A 13,737-nucleotide genomic window follows, 5' to 3' on the forward strand; every position below is an offset into this window, starting at 1 on the left:
ACACTCAATTAGTATGTGGTAGCATTGCCTTTAAATTGATTAACTTGGGTCAAACGTTTCGGGTAGCCTTCCACAAGCTTCCCACAATAAGTGGGAAGGGTGAATTTTGGCCCATTCCTCCTGACAGACCTGGTGTAACTGAGTCAGGTTTGTAGGCCTCCTTGCTCGCACACGCTTTTTCAGTTCTGCCCAGGGCTTTGTGATGGCCACTCCAATGCCTTGACTTTGTTGTCCTTAAGCCATTTTGCCACAACTTGGAAGTATGCTTGGGGTCATTGTCCATTTGGAAGACCCATTTGTGACCAAGCTTTAACTTCCTGACTGATGTCTTGAGATGTTGCTTCAATATATCCACATAATTTTCCTTCTGCATGATGCCATCTATTTTGTGAAGTGCACCAGTCCCTTCTGCAGTAAAGCACCCCCACAACATGATGCTGCCACCCCTGAACTTCACTGTTGGGATGGTGTTCTTCGGCTTGCAAGCCTCCCCCTTTTTCCTCCAAACATAACAGTGGTCATTATGGCCAAACTGTTCTATTTTTGTTTCATCAGACCAGAGGTCATTTCTCCAAAAAGTATGATATTTGTCCCCATGTGCAGTTGCAAACCGTAGTCTGGCTTTTTTTATGGCGGTTTAGGAGCAGCGGTTTTGGAGCAGTGGCTTCTTCCTTGCTGAGCGGCCTTTCAGGTTATGTCGATATAGGACTCGTTTTAATGTGGATATAGATACTTTTGTACCTGTTTCCTCCAGCATCTTCACAAGGTCCTTTGCTGTTGTTCTGGGATTGATTTGGACTTTTCGCACCAAAGTACGTTCATCTCTAGGAGACAGAACACATCTCCTTCCTGAGCGGTATGATGGCTGCGTGGTTCCATGGTGTTTATACTTGCGTACCAGATTTACGTTGTACCTTCAGATGTTTGGAAATTGCTCCCAAGGATGAACCAGACTTGTGGTCTACATTTTTTTTTTTTTTTTTAGGTCTTGGCTGATTTCTTTTGATTTTCCCATGATGTCAAGCAAAGAGGCACTGAGTTTAAAGGTAGGCCTTGAAATACATCCACAGGTACACCTCCAATTGACTCAAACGATGTCAATTAGCCTATCAGAAGCTTCTAAAGCCATGACATCATTTTCTTGTATTTTCCAAGCTGTTTAAAGGCAGTCAACTTAGTGTATGTAAAGTTCTGACTCACTGTAATTATGATACAGTGAATTATAAGTGAAATAATCTGTAAACAATTGTTGGAAAAATGACTTGTGTCATGCACAAAGTAGATGTCCTAAGCGACTTACCAAAAGTATAGTTTGTTAACAAGAAATTTGTGAAGTGGTTGAAAAACGAGTTTTAATGACTCCAACCTAAGTGTTTGTAAACTTCTGACTTCAACTGTAGCTCCAGGACTATTCTCACGCATTTAAAGTAATGGAGGCATAAAGCAGATGAACACAATTAGATTTTATTTAACTTTGGTCAACATAATCAAACAAGTAAATACACTGCCACCATGTTCAGAATGATTAAACAGAGAAAGGCTTTATTACCGATGTTCCTGTTTATAAAATCAGTACAGGTCTATTCAACCTTCATTTTTGCATTGATATAACTTGGAAAACAAAGTATGCAGTTTTGACTTTAGTGGCATACCAATGAATGATTTAAAGGGCACATGTAAGAGGTTTGTCTGAATCTCCTTCTCTTACTACACAAAGAACTTTCCATGAATTGGAGGAACTCTGTATATCACTAGATCTATCTGTATGGTGTGCAGTACTCTTTGACTATTATATACACCTTGTTTTCACAGACAGCCACAAATAGCAGCAGTAATATGAGACATAAATCTATAAAATAGAATAAAAAAATAATGCACATAAGGTTTGTAAAACATTTGGGGACATAATCGGTAGCTGTCATTGATAGACGTAGGTTTTAAGGCTGCAGATTCCCTTTGTCTTGCGTCTCTTCACATTAAGTTTCCAGCCTGTATCTTAAATGAGAGCAACACATAAATACATATATTGACACTTGCACATGGTCAGTCTCAAATGATGATTCTGAAACTTAAGAGTAGTTATTTTAGAGATAGCTTGAAAGAACTACTCAAAAGACTGTGGTGCGACTTTAATTTTTTTCCACCTCACTACAACATAAAAACATGCAAAGCAATTATAAACATGATTTAAATTCTAAAACACATATGTAGTTCTATTTACTTTTATTAAGTGGATGATACCATAAAGGTGTATTTGAATAGATACAGTCTGTGATATAACGTTACCATGTCTGGGGGATAAATTTTGGATAGGAGGGAGTGGGTGGAGAAAAGAAGAAGTCCACTTTCCAAATTTACGACCTGTTGCAAGTGCTTTAGCCTGAATGCATGGTCAATGGGAATGTTAACAGGTAGGCCTATAACCCATGAAATATCCATGTTTCAGAACGGCCAAAAATCTTAATGAGGGTGTTACAACAATGACAAGAGGTCATTTTCAGGGCTTTCCATAGTTTGGTTGTTAAGATTATGAAATGAAGGCTGAAAATGTCAACACAAACCAATGTTCAAGAGTTTGACCTCTTATGAGTGCCGTTCCATTGATTCAACACAAGGTGGGCTCTCAGGGTCCGATCTTGGCCCTGGCACTGATTTACCCAAGGCTAAATCAACCTCAGACTCAAAAGAAAACAGGCCGACCAATCAACCTCCTGCCACAAAAAAAAGGAGACAAGTGCTTTAAACTTCACCAGGAGGACGAGAGGGCTGTTTGTTTCTGTTACAGATAAACCACTAGGCTTAACTATGCAGGAACAGTAAAGCCTTGTCCTCAGGATGGAGCCCAATTATTTTTTAGTTGATCTTGTCCTGGAAGGTGTACAGGTTGTTGGTGGCCGCCACAGCGATTACGTTTTCTTTGGGGTGCCAGGCGGTGTGCAGGATCTTCTTGTTGAAGTCCAGGCTGTCCACGCTAATTTCGTCTTTCTTCCTCTTGCCACCGGTGGAGACTTTGCGGGGTTTGAGTGTAGCCCGCGGTTTGCTGCTCTCCCTAGAGGCCTCCAATGTGATGTCCTTCCTGGTGTTGCGGTCAAACATCCGGAAAAAGTTGTTGTAGGAGCCGGTCATGATGGCACTGAGAAAGGAAGGAAACAGTGGGTCATTTATAATTCTCCAAAGATACTCCTTAAACTTACATATTGGCAGAAAAGTTGTTCAAAGAACAACATAGTAGTTGCAGATTGCCTTAAACAGAAAGCGCGAGAGTTTCTTACCTGTCGCTACCGTTCCAGCAGCACTCAAACTTGTCGAAGATGCAGTCATTTTCATATAACGAGCAAAGCTTGCTGCGAAGGTATTCGTGAACCTGAGCGGGAGGATGTTGATTAGTGTATTTGGAAAATAATTGCATCTATCCAACTATTTCCATACACCTAACTGGACAATTGTGGACCACACTGAAAATGATTCCATTGTTGGTAGTGTTATCACTAGGCAGAGCAAGGCAGGTACCTGATATGTCTCGACTGGCCTGTTCTCCATGTTGAGGTCCCACACCTTGACGGAGAGGTAGTCCCGTGTCATCATGTAGCGCCCGCTGTGACTGAACTTCACGTCAGAGATGGACGAGATGATCTCAGAGAAAAATGACCTGCTGCTTGGATCCTCAGGCTCCTCAAAGACTGCAATCACAAACATGGAGGGATATTCAAAATGACAGACAAAACCCCTGAAAATAGATTAATTTAAACTAATTTATCTGTGAATGAACATCATTTAGAATGCAGAGAACTAGGCTCTATGAATACTCACACTTGGTGTGCCTATCGCAGAGTGCTGCTGTTCGCATGTCACAGAGGCGTATGGTGCCTTTGCTACTGCTGTACACAAATACATTGCATTGGTTTGGATGGCACTCAGCCGCTGTGATCACCTCTGTCAGTTCCTCCATGTTGGCAGGCTTGATGTCTACAATGTCTGAGAAGACACTGTTAAGGAAATTAACTGAAATAGGTCTAAAGGCTCATATCGATGTGGTCAAACATAGGCCCCCTTGCACGATTCACTATCTCTTCTGAAATAAGTTGAAATTTAAGAAACTTTTGGTGTTCACACATGTATTTGTTTGACTTACAACTGCACAGGACCAATAAGAAAAAAATCTAAACTGAAATTGAGAAGTGTATAAGCTAATAGAGGACAGTTTGGATGAAGCAAACATTTGCATCTAAAAGTCATGAGGATGAGGACTGATATGTTTTCAGAAGACAGAAGAGGATACTAAAACTTCGGTCTGTGATTTCCAAGTGCCATAGATTAATTCTTAGATCATCAGCGGAGAGGTATGTTTGATGATCGCTATTTACAGAAATTGAATTAATATGATATGTGTGAGCGTTGGCAAACACCCTACGAGGACTTGCTTCTACCATGAGATCCATGGGCATCAGCACTGGTACCTGTAACCACAGGACAGATTTATTTAGGGGAGGAAGCTATAAGCATACATAGACTGTGTCTTTTCTTGTACAGTGTCGGTTGAAATCTTAAAAGGTAAAGCAAGTTTAAACCAACCCGCAGGGAGGTAATTCTAAAGGGATCCCTGAGACGTCCGTCTTCATCTTTCAAGTTGTAACCCTCAGCCCGCTTGTCTCGTTCACCGATTTTCCACAATTTGATCGTTTTATCTGTACAAAAAAATATATGTTGAGGGTGAAGAGAACTTAACAAAATGGTTAGTAGATTAAAACAAAATGTTCTTACCATTTGTTGAGAGTAGAAAGTGAGCTGAGTTTTGTTGGGGTAACCATCTTATTTTGTTAATTTTTTCCTCAATTTCTAAACTTTTCAAGTAGTCAAATTCAGGTTCGTGACTCTGAAAAGTGCTATAAACATTGTATTCCCCTCGCAGGTTTGGTCGATTTTTACACTGAAAGAGAAAAGTAGATATGCACTGTGTGACAAACTTGGATATTAAGCATGTATTATGTTTAGAATTTAATCCAGTGCCTTTCCATAACAACCTATTATATCTAACTCCAAAAATGTATGCCATTGTTCATGAAAATACATTTCGCTGGTAATTATAAAATGCACCTCCTGTTCATGTTGAAATATGACAACTCTGCCTCCCTTGTCTCCAGTTGCTAGCAACTCTCCAGAATGGTTGAATTCAACCGTTGAGATGATATCAGCTGAAAGGAGGACATGTCCCATTAAAGCTGGATTCTGGAATTTTATTGTGTGTAATGTATAAGGGCTGTTCTAATCAAATATATACACATCAGCAAAAGAACAGCACCTAGTAAATAATAACATCAAAACCAATATAAAAAAACAATCCTGGTGCAACTTTCATGGGTGCATGCATACACTATGCATAGTAGCCGACAGAGCAGCGTGTGGATTTCTACCTCCCTGAAAATAATTGATTGATCAGTCGACCCAAGAAAAATGACTGACTTTGAATGAATCAAACACACTGACTTCCCCCCTACTGCATCAGAACGTTCAATTGCCATATTGCCGACGCAGACCTTCAACGTCACTGACAAAATCGCCCACAAATAACTAGCTAGAGTAGTTAGCAAGATGACGCGCTAGTTTACGACAGTGCGTGTGTCTTACTACATTACAATAATAAGACGTACTCTGACTGCATAATTCTTATTATATATGTTACATACATGTGCGGGACATAAGTTACAGGGTACAGTTGTTTGGGTATAACGTTAGCTTGCTAATAATGCTAGCCAACTTGATTTGCAAGCAAGAGGAGCTAGCTAACATGCTAACGTTGCTAGTAAGAAAAACAAACTCAGCATTGCCCAGCAGTGGTACTCGTATACATGAACAGTGTCATGACTTTGTTCGTGAAAGACAGTAAGTCAAAGGCGTAGTTAGCGAAATAATAAGATGACAGCATCACATCTTTGATCACATTTGAGCTCAAACGCTAACGTTTAGCTAACTCATTCGTTAACCTAACGTAACTATACTCACCTTCTGCAACATCTTCATCTATCGCCCCCTTCACTTGTGAGAAACACCACTGAAAATCATTTCCACCGGCAACTCCTGCATAACAATAATATTGGAATCATTACTTCGCTTGCGTCAGTTCACCAACCCATTTAGAGTCAAATGCTGTGTAATTTAAAACTTGCATTCAGGCCACACAGCAGTAAGTGGTATTGTGACCCTTTCCCGGCTACATAAGTAGCTTACCTGCCATTGTTTAATTTAGCAGAGTTAGCTATTACTGAACACGGATTGCACTGCTTATTCAACCAATGCAACTTGCGTGAGGTAAAAATAGTCAACATTCACAGGCAAAGTGAGGAGTCAGGGATCACGGAAATCGTCCGTGATTTTTTCCATCCAAAATGGCGCACATTGCATAACACAATGACGTCATTTCAACACGCTTCCAAGCATCTTTCAGTTATCTATATCATCTATCATCCATCCATCCCCAGCTGTAGGCAGTTTTGTCTGTGTTGAAGTCAGTTGGCCCTACTCCTTAAAACTTAATTAAGACAACAGAAAAACTGGATAAATTAAAATGGCTCCTCACCCCTCATGTTGATCACTGAAGTTCAAGTTAAAGCATGTATGGTTGTAAATGTAACCTAAGAAGCCTACTTGTTCAAAGAGTCTGTAAAGCAATTAAAGTGACTGGCTACTACTGTTAGAGCCAATTTGATAAACAATCATTTGTGTTGAAATAATATTATGAAATATAAGAAATGTTATGAAATGTGCCATATATTATTTGCGGGAAAAATAAAAATGTTTATAAGAAACAACTTTTTATTTGTTTATTGTGACTCCTGGTGGTTACCTGTATTGCACAGGCAGTGTCAACATGGCACCAGTCAGTGCAGTCAAAAACTCGATTTTCCGTTAAAAAAAAAAAATATTTCCATCCTATTGAGGTTGAAATAACACTGAAATTGTACAAAAAAACGATGATAATGCCCCTTTAGTGTAAGAGCTTTTGGAGAAAAAAATACACCTGTAATACGCCTGTTCTGGTGGGATGAAGTTTTTGGCCCACAGCATGACATCACAATATGATTTGGATTATTCTGCCAATGACCAGTCATCATTTATTTGCATATGTATAATCCTACTTTGAAGGGGTATTATGATTCTGATGGTTTGTTGCCACAGATGGTTTGTTTAAGTTTTACCTTTGTGGCTTGATGGAGTAGGCCTAAAGCTTCGTCTAGTGGCATTATAGCTAAGCCTGACCTTTGCGTCGTAGCATTAGTGAGTTCAGGCACTAATGTTGGGAAAATAGTCCTGGCTCACAGTCAGCGTTCCAATTCATCTCAAAGGTGTTTGATGGAGTTTAAGTCAGGGCTCTGTGCAGGCCAGTCAAGTTCTTCCACATTGATCTCGACAAACCATTTCTGTCAGGACCTCACTTTGTGCACAGGGGCATTGTCATGCTGAAACAGGAAAGGGCTATCCCCAAACTGTTGCCACAAAGTTGGAAGCACCGAATCGTCTAGAATGTAATTGTATGCTGTAGTGTTAAGATTTCCCTTCACTGGAACTAATGGGCCTAGCCCGATCCATGAAAAACAGACCATTATTCCTCCCCCACCAAACTTTACAGTTTGCACTATGCAATTGTGCTCCTGGTATCCGCCAAACCCAGATTCGGCCATCAGACGGCCAGATGGTAAAGCTTGATTCATCACTCCAGAGAACGTTTTTCCACTGCTCCAGAGTCCATTGGCGGCGAGCTTTACACCATTCCAGCCGACGCTTGGCATTGCGCTTGGTGATCTTAGGCTTGTGTGCAGCTTCTCGGCCATGGAAACCCATTTCATGAAGCTCCCGACGAACAGTTGTTGTGCTGACCTTGCTTCCAGAGGCAGTTTGGAACTCGGGAAGTGAGTGTTACAACTTAGGACAAACCATTTTTACGCGCTACCTGCTTCAGCACTCTATGGTTCTGTTCTGTGAGCTTGTGTGGCCTACCACTTCATGGCTGAGACGTTGTTTCTCCTAGACATTTCCACTTCACAATAACAGCACTTACAGTTGACCTGGTCACCTCTAGCAGGGCAGACATTTTACGAACTGACTTGTTGGAAAGGTGGCATCCTATGACGGTGCCACGTTGAAAGTCACTGAGCTCTTCTGTAATGTCATTCTACTGCCAATGTTTGTCTATGGAGATTGCATGGCGGTGTGCTTGATTTTATACACCTGTTAGCGATGGGTGTGGCTGAAATAGCCGAGACCACTAATTTGAAGTGGTGTCCACATACTTTTGTATATATATATAGTGTACTTCAAGCCTACCAAAACAGATCATTTTAGTAACTTGACTCACACTTTGAAGAGATACAGGACCTTCAGAAAGTATTCACATTCCTTGACTTTTTCAAAATGTTGTCTTACAAAGTGGGATTAAAATTGATTTAAACATTTTTTTAAAAATTCAAGAATGAAAAATAAACACTAATATATCTTGATTACATACAGAGTGTGCATAGCTGTCAGTACCTCCTTTGTAGAATCTAAAATAAATTTGGATTTGTTTAACACTTTTTGGTTACTATATGATTCCATATGTGTTATTTCATAGTTTTGATGTCTTCACTATTATTCTACAATGTAGAAAATAGTAAAAAATAAAGAAAAACCCTAGATGAGTAGGTGTGTCCAAACTTTTGACTGGTACTGTAAGTATTCAACCCCCTGAATCAATACATGTTAGAATCACCTTTAGCAGTTATTACAGCTGTGAGTCTTTCTGGGTAAGTCTCTAAGAGCTTTGCATACCTAGATTGTACAATATTTGCAAATTATTATTTTAAATAATTCAAGCTCTATCAAGTTGGTTGTTGATCATTGCTAGACATTTTCAAGTCTTGTAATAGGTTTTCAAGCCGATGTAAGTCAAAACTGTAACGAGGCCACTCAGGAACATTCAATGTTGTCTTGGTAAGCAACTCCAGTATATGTTTGGCCTTGTGTTTTAGGTTATTGATCTGCTGAAAGGTAAAGTTGTCTCCCAGTGTCTGTTGGAAAGCAGACTGAATCAGGTTTTCCTCTAGGATTTTGCCTGTGCTTAGCTATATCTCGTTTCTTTTTATCCTAAAAAACTCCTTTGCCGATGACAAGCATACCCATAACATGATGCAGCCACCACCATGCTTAAAAACATGAAGAGTGGTACTCAGTGATGTGTAGTGTTGGATTTGCCCCAAACATAATGCTTTGTATTCAGGACATACATTTAATTTCTTTGCCACATTTTTTGCAGTTTTACTTTAGTGCCTTATTGCAAACAGGATGCATTTTTTTGAATATTTTTATTCTGTACAGACTTCCTTCTTTTCACTCTGTCAATTGGGTTAGTATTGTGGAGTAACTAGAATGTTGTTGATCCATCCTCAGTTTTCTCCTATCACAGCCATTAAAATCTGTAACTGTTTTAAAGTCACCATTGGCCTCCTGGTGAAATCCCTGAGCGGTTTCCTTCCTCTCCGGCAACTGAGTTAGGAAGGATGCCTGTACCTTTGTAGTGACTGGGTGTATTGATACACCATCCAACGTGTAAAGAATAACTTCAGCATGCTCAAAAGGATATTCAATGCCTGCTTTTTTATTTTTACCCGTCTATCAATATGAGCCCTTCTTTGCGAAGCATTGGAAAACCTCCCTGGTCTTTGTGGTCAAATCTGTGTTTGAAATTCACTGCTCGACTGAGGGACCTTACAGATATTGTAATTGCATGTGTGGGGTACAGAGACAGTGGAGGCTGCTGAGGGGAGAACAGCTCGTAATAATGGCTGGAACGGTGCAAATGGAATGGAATGGCATCAAACACCTGGAAACCATGTGTTTGATGTATTTGATACCATTCCACTGATCCCGCTCCAGTCATTAACATGAGCTCGTTCTCCCCAATTAAGGTGACACCAGTATTCAAATATCATGGTAAGTACTATTATTGCACACAAAGTGAGTCCATGTAACTTATTATGTGAATTGTTAAGCACATTTTTACTCCTGAACCTATTTAGGCTTGCCATAACAGAGGTTGAATACTTACCGACACAAGCCATTTCAGCTTTTCATATTGAATTAATTTGTACACATTTTTAAAACATAATTCCACGTTGACATTATGGGGTATTGTGTGTAGGCCAATGACACCAAATATCAATTTAATCCATTTTAAATTCAGGCTGTAACACAACAAAATGTGGACAAGGTCAAGGGGTGTAAATACTTTCTGAAAGCACTGTATTACCTACTGTGATAGATGGTGCACAAGGGACATCTAGTCGACATTTGGATACATTATTCTAAGTTCTTAGAATTTAAATTCTTCAGTCAAAAATCTCAACAAATGTTAAGTTACTTAACTGAAAAGCCCAAATTTCACACCATCATAGAAATAATGTTTACTGTGATTTTTCTATAATAGTTCTATTGAATTGGTGTACATAATCAGTGTGCATTGTATTTTGCATGTTTTCTTCTTCCTAAGCCTTTATTGTGTGTGTGTGTGTGTGTGTGTGTGTGTGTGTGTGTGTGTGTGTGTGTGTGTGTGTGTGTGTGTGTGTGTGTGTGTGTGTGTGTGTGTGTGTGTGTGTGTGTGTGTGTGTGTGTGTGTGTGTGTGTGTGTGTGTGTGTGTGTGTGTGTGTGTGTGTGTGCGTGCGTGTGTGTGTGTGTGTACATGGGGTGTGTGTGCAAATGGGGTTCCTTCACCTCTGTAAGGTATAAGTGAAAGGAAAGGGAAAGGGGGATACCTAGTCAGTTGAACAACTGAATGCATTCAACTGAAATGTGTCTTCCGCATTTAACCCAACCCCTCTGAATCAGAGAGGTGCGGGGGGCTGCCTTAATCGACATCAACGTCATCGGCGCCCGGGGAACAGTGGGTTAAAGGAGATCTGTTGACTTTATTCCGAGCCTCCAGTAACACCACTGACTTCGATAGTTCCCCATTCCTTTGGGAATTCATTATAAGACAGCTAGAGGCTGCTTGTGGATGGTTACTCTGCTGCCTGTAAGTTAACTTGTCATTATGACGCAAGGCAAACATTTGGTGCAGTGGCTTTCTCTGGCTGTGGGCCACATAGAGAGATTGATTGGTGAGCCTCCTGTTTTATCAAGGATCACATTCAGTAGACATGGTGCCTCAGGAGAAGTTGCCATTTCCCCCAGAAAAATATGCCTCATTACTGGCACACTCACAATAAAGGTATGCTGACATCACAGGAGGCTGCTGAGGGGAGGACAGGTCATAATAATGGCTGGAACAGAGCGAATGGAATGTCATCAAACACATGTATTTAATACTATTCCTCTCCAGCCATTACCACGAGCCTGCCCTCCCCAATAAGGTGCTGTGTAGTGTAGGGTTACTTAGGCCCCTCAGCAACAACCTTGTCTCACTCATAAAAGTCGTCAGTGGGTATCTTTTCATATTATATGATTACATAAAGATAAGATCCACTTAGGTGTTCATATTTAAGCAATAAAGCACAAGGGGGCGTGGTATATGGCCAATATACCGCGACTGTTCTCTGCACGATGCAACACGGAGTGCCTGGATACAGCTCTTATATTGGCCATATACCACAAACCCCCGAGGTGCCTTATTGCTATTATAAACTGGTTACCAACGTAATTAGATCAGCAGTAAAAATAAATGTTTTGTCATACCCATGGTATACAGTCTGATATACCACAGCTGTCAGCCAATCAGCATTCAGGGCTCGGACCACCCAGTTTATAATATCTGTTAATGCAACCATGCATCATTGCATGCTTTTATTTTTTGATCAAACCATACAGTTTGGCAATCAGAAAATAGCATGTGATATCAGTATCATGCATATTTTAACCATCATGTTAAGCCACCTTGACCTATGGTATACTATTTTCATGAGCCATCAAAATCTCAAGCTAGATATTGTGTGTATGAATGTCTGTCGAGAGAGACTAATAGTATACTTGAGGAGTCTACTGTGTACAATATTCAGTGTGTTTTGCCCCAGTAAAGAAGCCTCTTGTCACTTGAGCAGCTACACTCAAACTCACGTATATAACACACAATACAGTATCACAGAGATAAATTAAACCTTCTGGATTCGCTGTCGCCCCATTCCTCCATTCCACTCACCCCTCCCCCTCTCCCCTGGTCAGTCTCAGACACAATCCACTGGACCTATCTGGTCAGCTCAGGGGCATGAGCTCTGCCCACCCTCGGGTCTTCACACACAACAGAAAAGACAAACACAATCAATTATTCAGTACGGACTCTTGCTTAGCTTCTGTGCTTTTCTCATTATTTCTCTGTTGTTGTTTTTTCTACTCTCCTCTTGCAAGCAGAGAGGAGAAACTGAGAGATATATGAGGCCTGAGGGTTTGGTCTTGGTCTGGCTTGTTAAACTGGCCTTCAAAACTGTCTCACTGCAAACCTACTAAAGAGCCCTATGGGTAACAGCTCATAAGAATAAATATTCTGTTATTTTGTTTCTTTATTATATAACAATCTCTAACATGGTCAATTAGTAAAGTTGCACAAGTGCTACATAGATTATGTGTAGGGTATATAATTACCTGCACTTGTGGCTACTTTATTTACTCTTCTTTTGCTTTCTTAAATCACACACAAGGCATTTGTAAAGCTCTATAATGGTACTGTGTAGTCATCAGTGGTGGAAAAAGTACCCAATTGTCATACTTGAGTAAAAGTATAGATACCTTAAAAGAAAGTTTCTCATGTAAAAGCGAAAGTCACCCAGTAAAATACTACTTGAGTAAAAGTCTAAAAGTATTTTGTTCTAAATATACTTAAGTATCAAGAGTAAACATAATTGCTAAAATATACTTAATAATCAAAAGTGAAAGTATAAATCATTTCAAATTCCTTATGCAAAGCAGGCAGAACCATTTTCTTGTTTTTAAAATGTATGGATAGCCAGGGGCACACTCCCAACACTCAGATATCATTTACAAAAGATGCGTTTGTGTTTAGTGAGCCCCCAGATCAGAGGCAGAATGGACGACTATGTGCTGTCTTGATAAGTGTGTGAATTGGACAATTTTCCTGTCCTGCTAAGCATTCAAAATGTAACGAATACTTCTGGGTGTCAGGTAAAATGTATGGAGTAAAAATTACATTATTTTCTTTTGGAATGTCGTGAGGTAAAAGTAAAAGTAAAAAAAAAAAAATTGTAAAGTAAAGTACAGATACCCCAAAATACTACTCAACTAGTACTTTAAAGTAAATTTACTTGAGTACTTTACCTCACTGATTCATACTCTGTAGTTTCAATAAGATACAAAGGAATGTCATTGTCTTTAGTATATTGAATTCCACTAGATGGCGTTATGACACTGACTATAGAGAGAAATAGTAATGGCGTATATAGGTGGACAATAATTCCGCCATGGTTCATAGGACAAAGCCTATGAGGAAAATGAATGCCGTTTTGGATAAACGCCGAAAATGAGGTATGTGATAGACACAGGCTTAGGAGACCTTATACGTTTTGTTCTATGCGATAATATTCATCAACTAACGTACATTTTTGGGAATTTTGAAGAATTTATGTCGTAAAATTATTTAAATCACATTAAGGCTTCATATTTCATAAAAGTCATGCTCATAGATCTCCTAAACCTGTGTTAACCTCATACCTTATTTTCGGCGTTTATTTCCCCATTAATTTTTCCCATAGAGGTGGCTGAAC

The 13,737-nt window shown here is 39.8% G+C and overlaps 1 protein-coding gene across 1 annotated transcript; it reads right to left on the reverse strand.

Annotated features, from left to right (window-relative positions):
* Nucleotides 1–1,448: 1,448 nt before the first annotated feature.
* LOC139562649 (serine/threonine-protein phosphatase 2A 55 kDa regulatory subunit B delta isoform-like) lies at nucleotides 1,449–6,423 on the reverse strand. The gene is made up of 10 exons (XM_071380523.1): nucleotides 6,226–6,423; nucleotides 6,001–6,075; nucleotides 5,095–5,192; nucleotides 4,762–4,927; nucleotides 4,573–4,685; nucleotides 4,280–4,457; nucleotides 3,811–3,975; nucleotides 3,511–3,680; nucleotides 3,273–3,364; nucleotides 1,449–3,133 (listed from the first exon to the last, which is right to left on the reverse strand). Exons 1-10 carry the CDS (start codon nucleotides 6,230–6,232, stop codon nucleotides 2,854–2,856), a joined length of 1,344 nt encoding a protein of 447 aa, XP_071236624.1. The 5' UTR covers nucleotides 6,233–6,423; the 3' UTR covers nucleotides 1,449–2,853.
* Nucleotides 6,424–13,737: the final 7,314 nt, after the last annotated feature.

The sequence above is a fragment of the Salvelinus alpinus genome, chromosome 32, assembly GCF_045679555.1.
Source record: "Salvelinus alpinus chromosome 32, SLU_Salpinus.1, whole genome shotgun sequence".
Classification (NCBI taxonomy): domain Eukaryota; kingdom Metazoa; phylum Chordata; class Actinopteri; order Salmoniformes; family Salmonidae; genus Salvelinus; species Salvelinus alpinus.

Coding starts and splice junctions, on each gene's coding strand:
- LOC139562649 (XM_071380523.1), bottom strand. Junction 4,686..4,761: donor CTTTCTACTCTCAACAAATG/GTAAGAACATTT, acceptor TTTTTTGTACAG/ATAAAACGATCAAATTGTGG. Junction 3,134..3,272: donor TGCTGGAACGGTAGCGACAG/GTAAGAAACTCT, acceptor TTCCTTTCTCAG/TGCCATCATGACCGGCTCCT.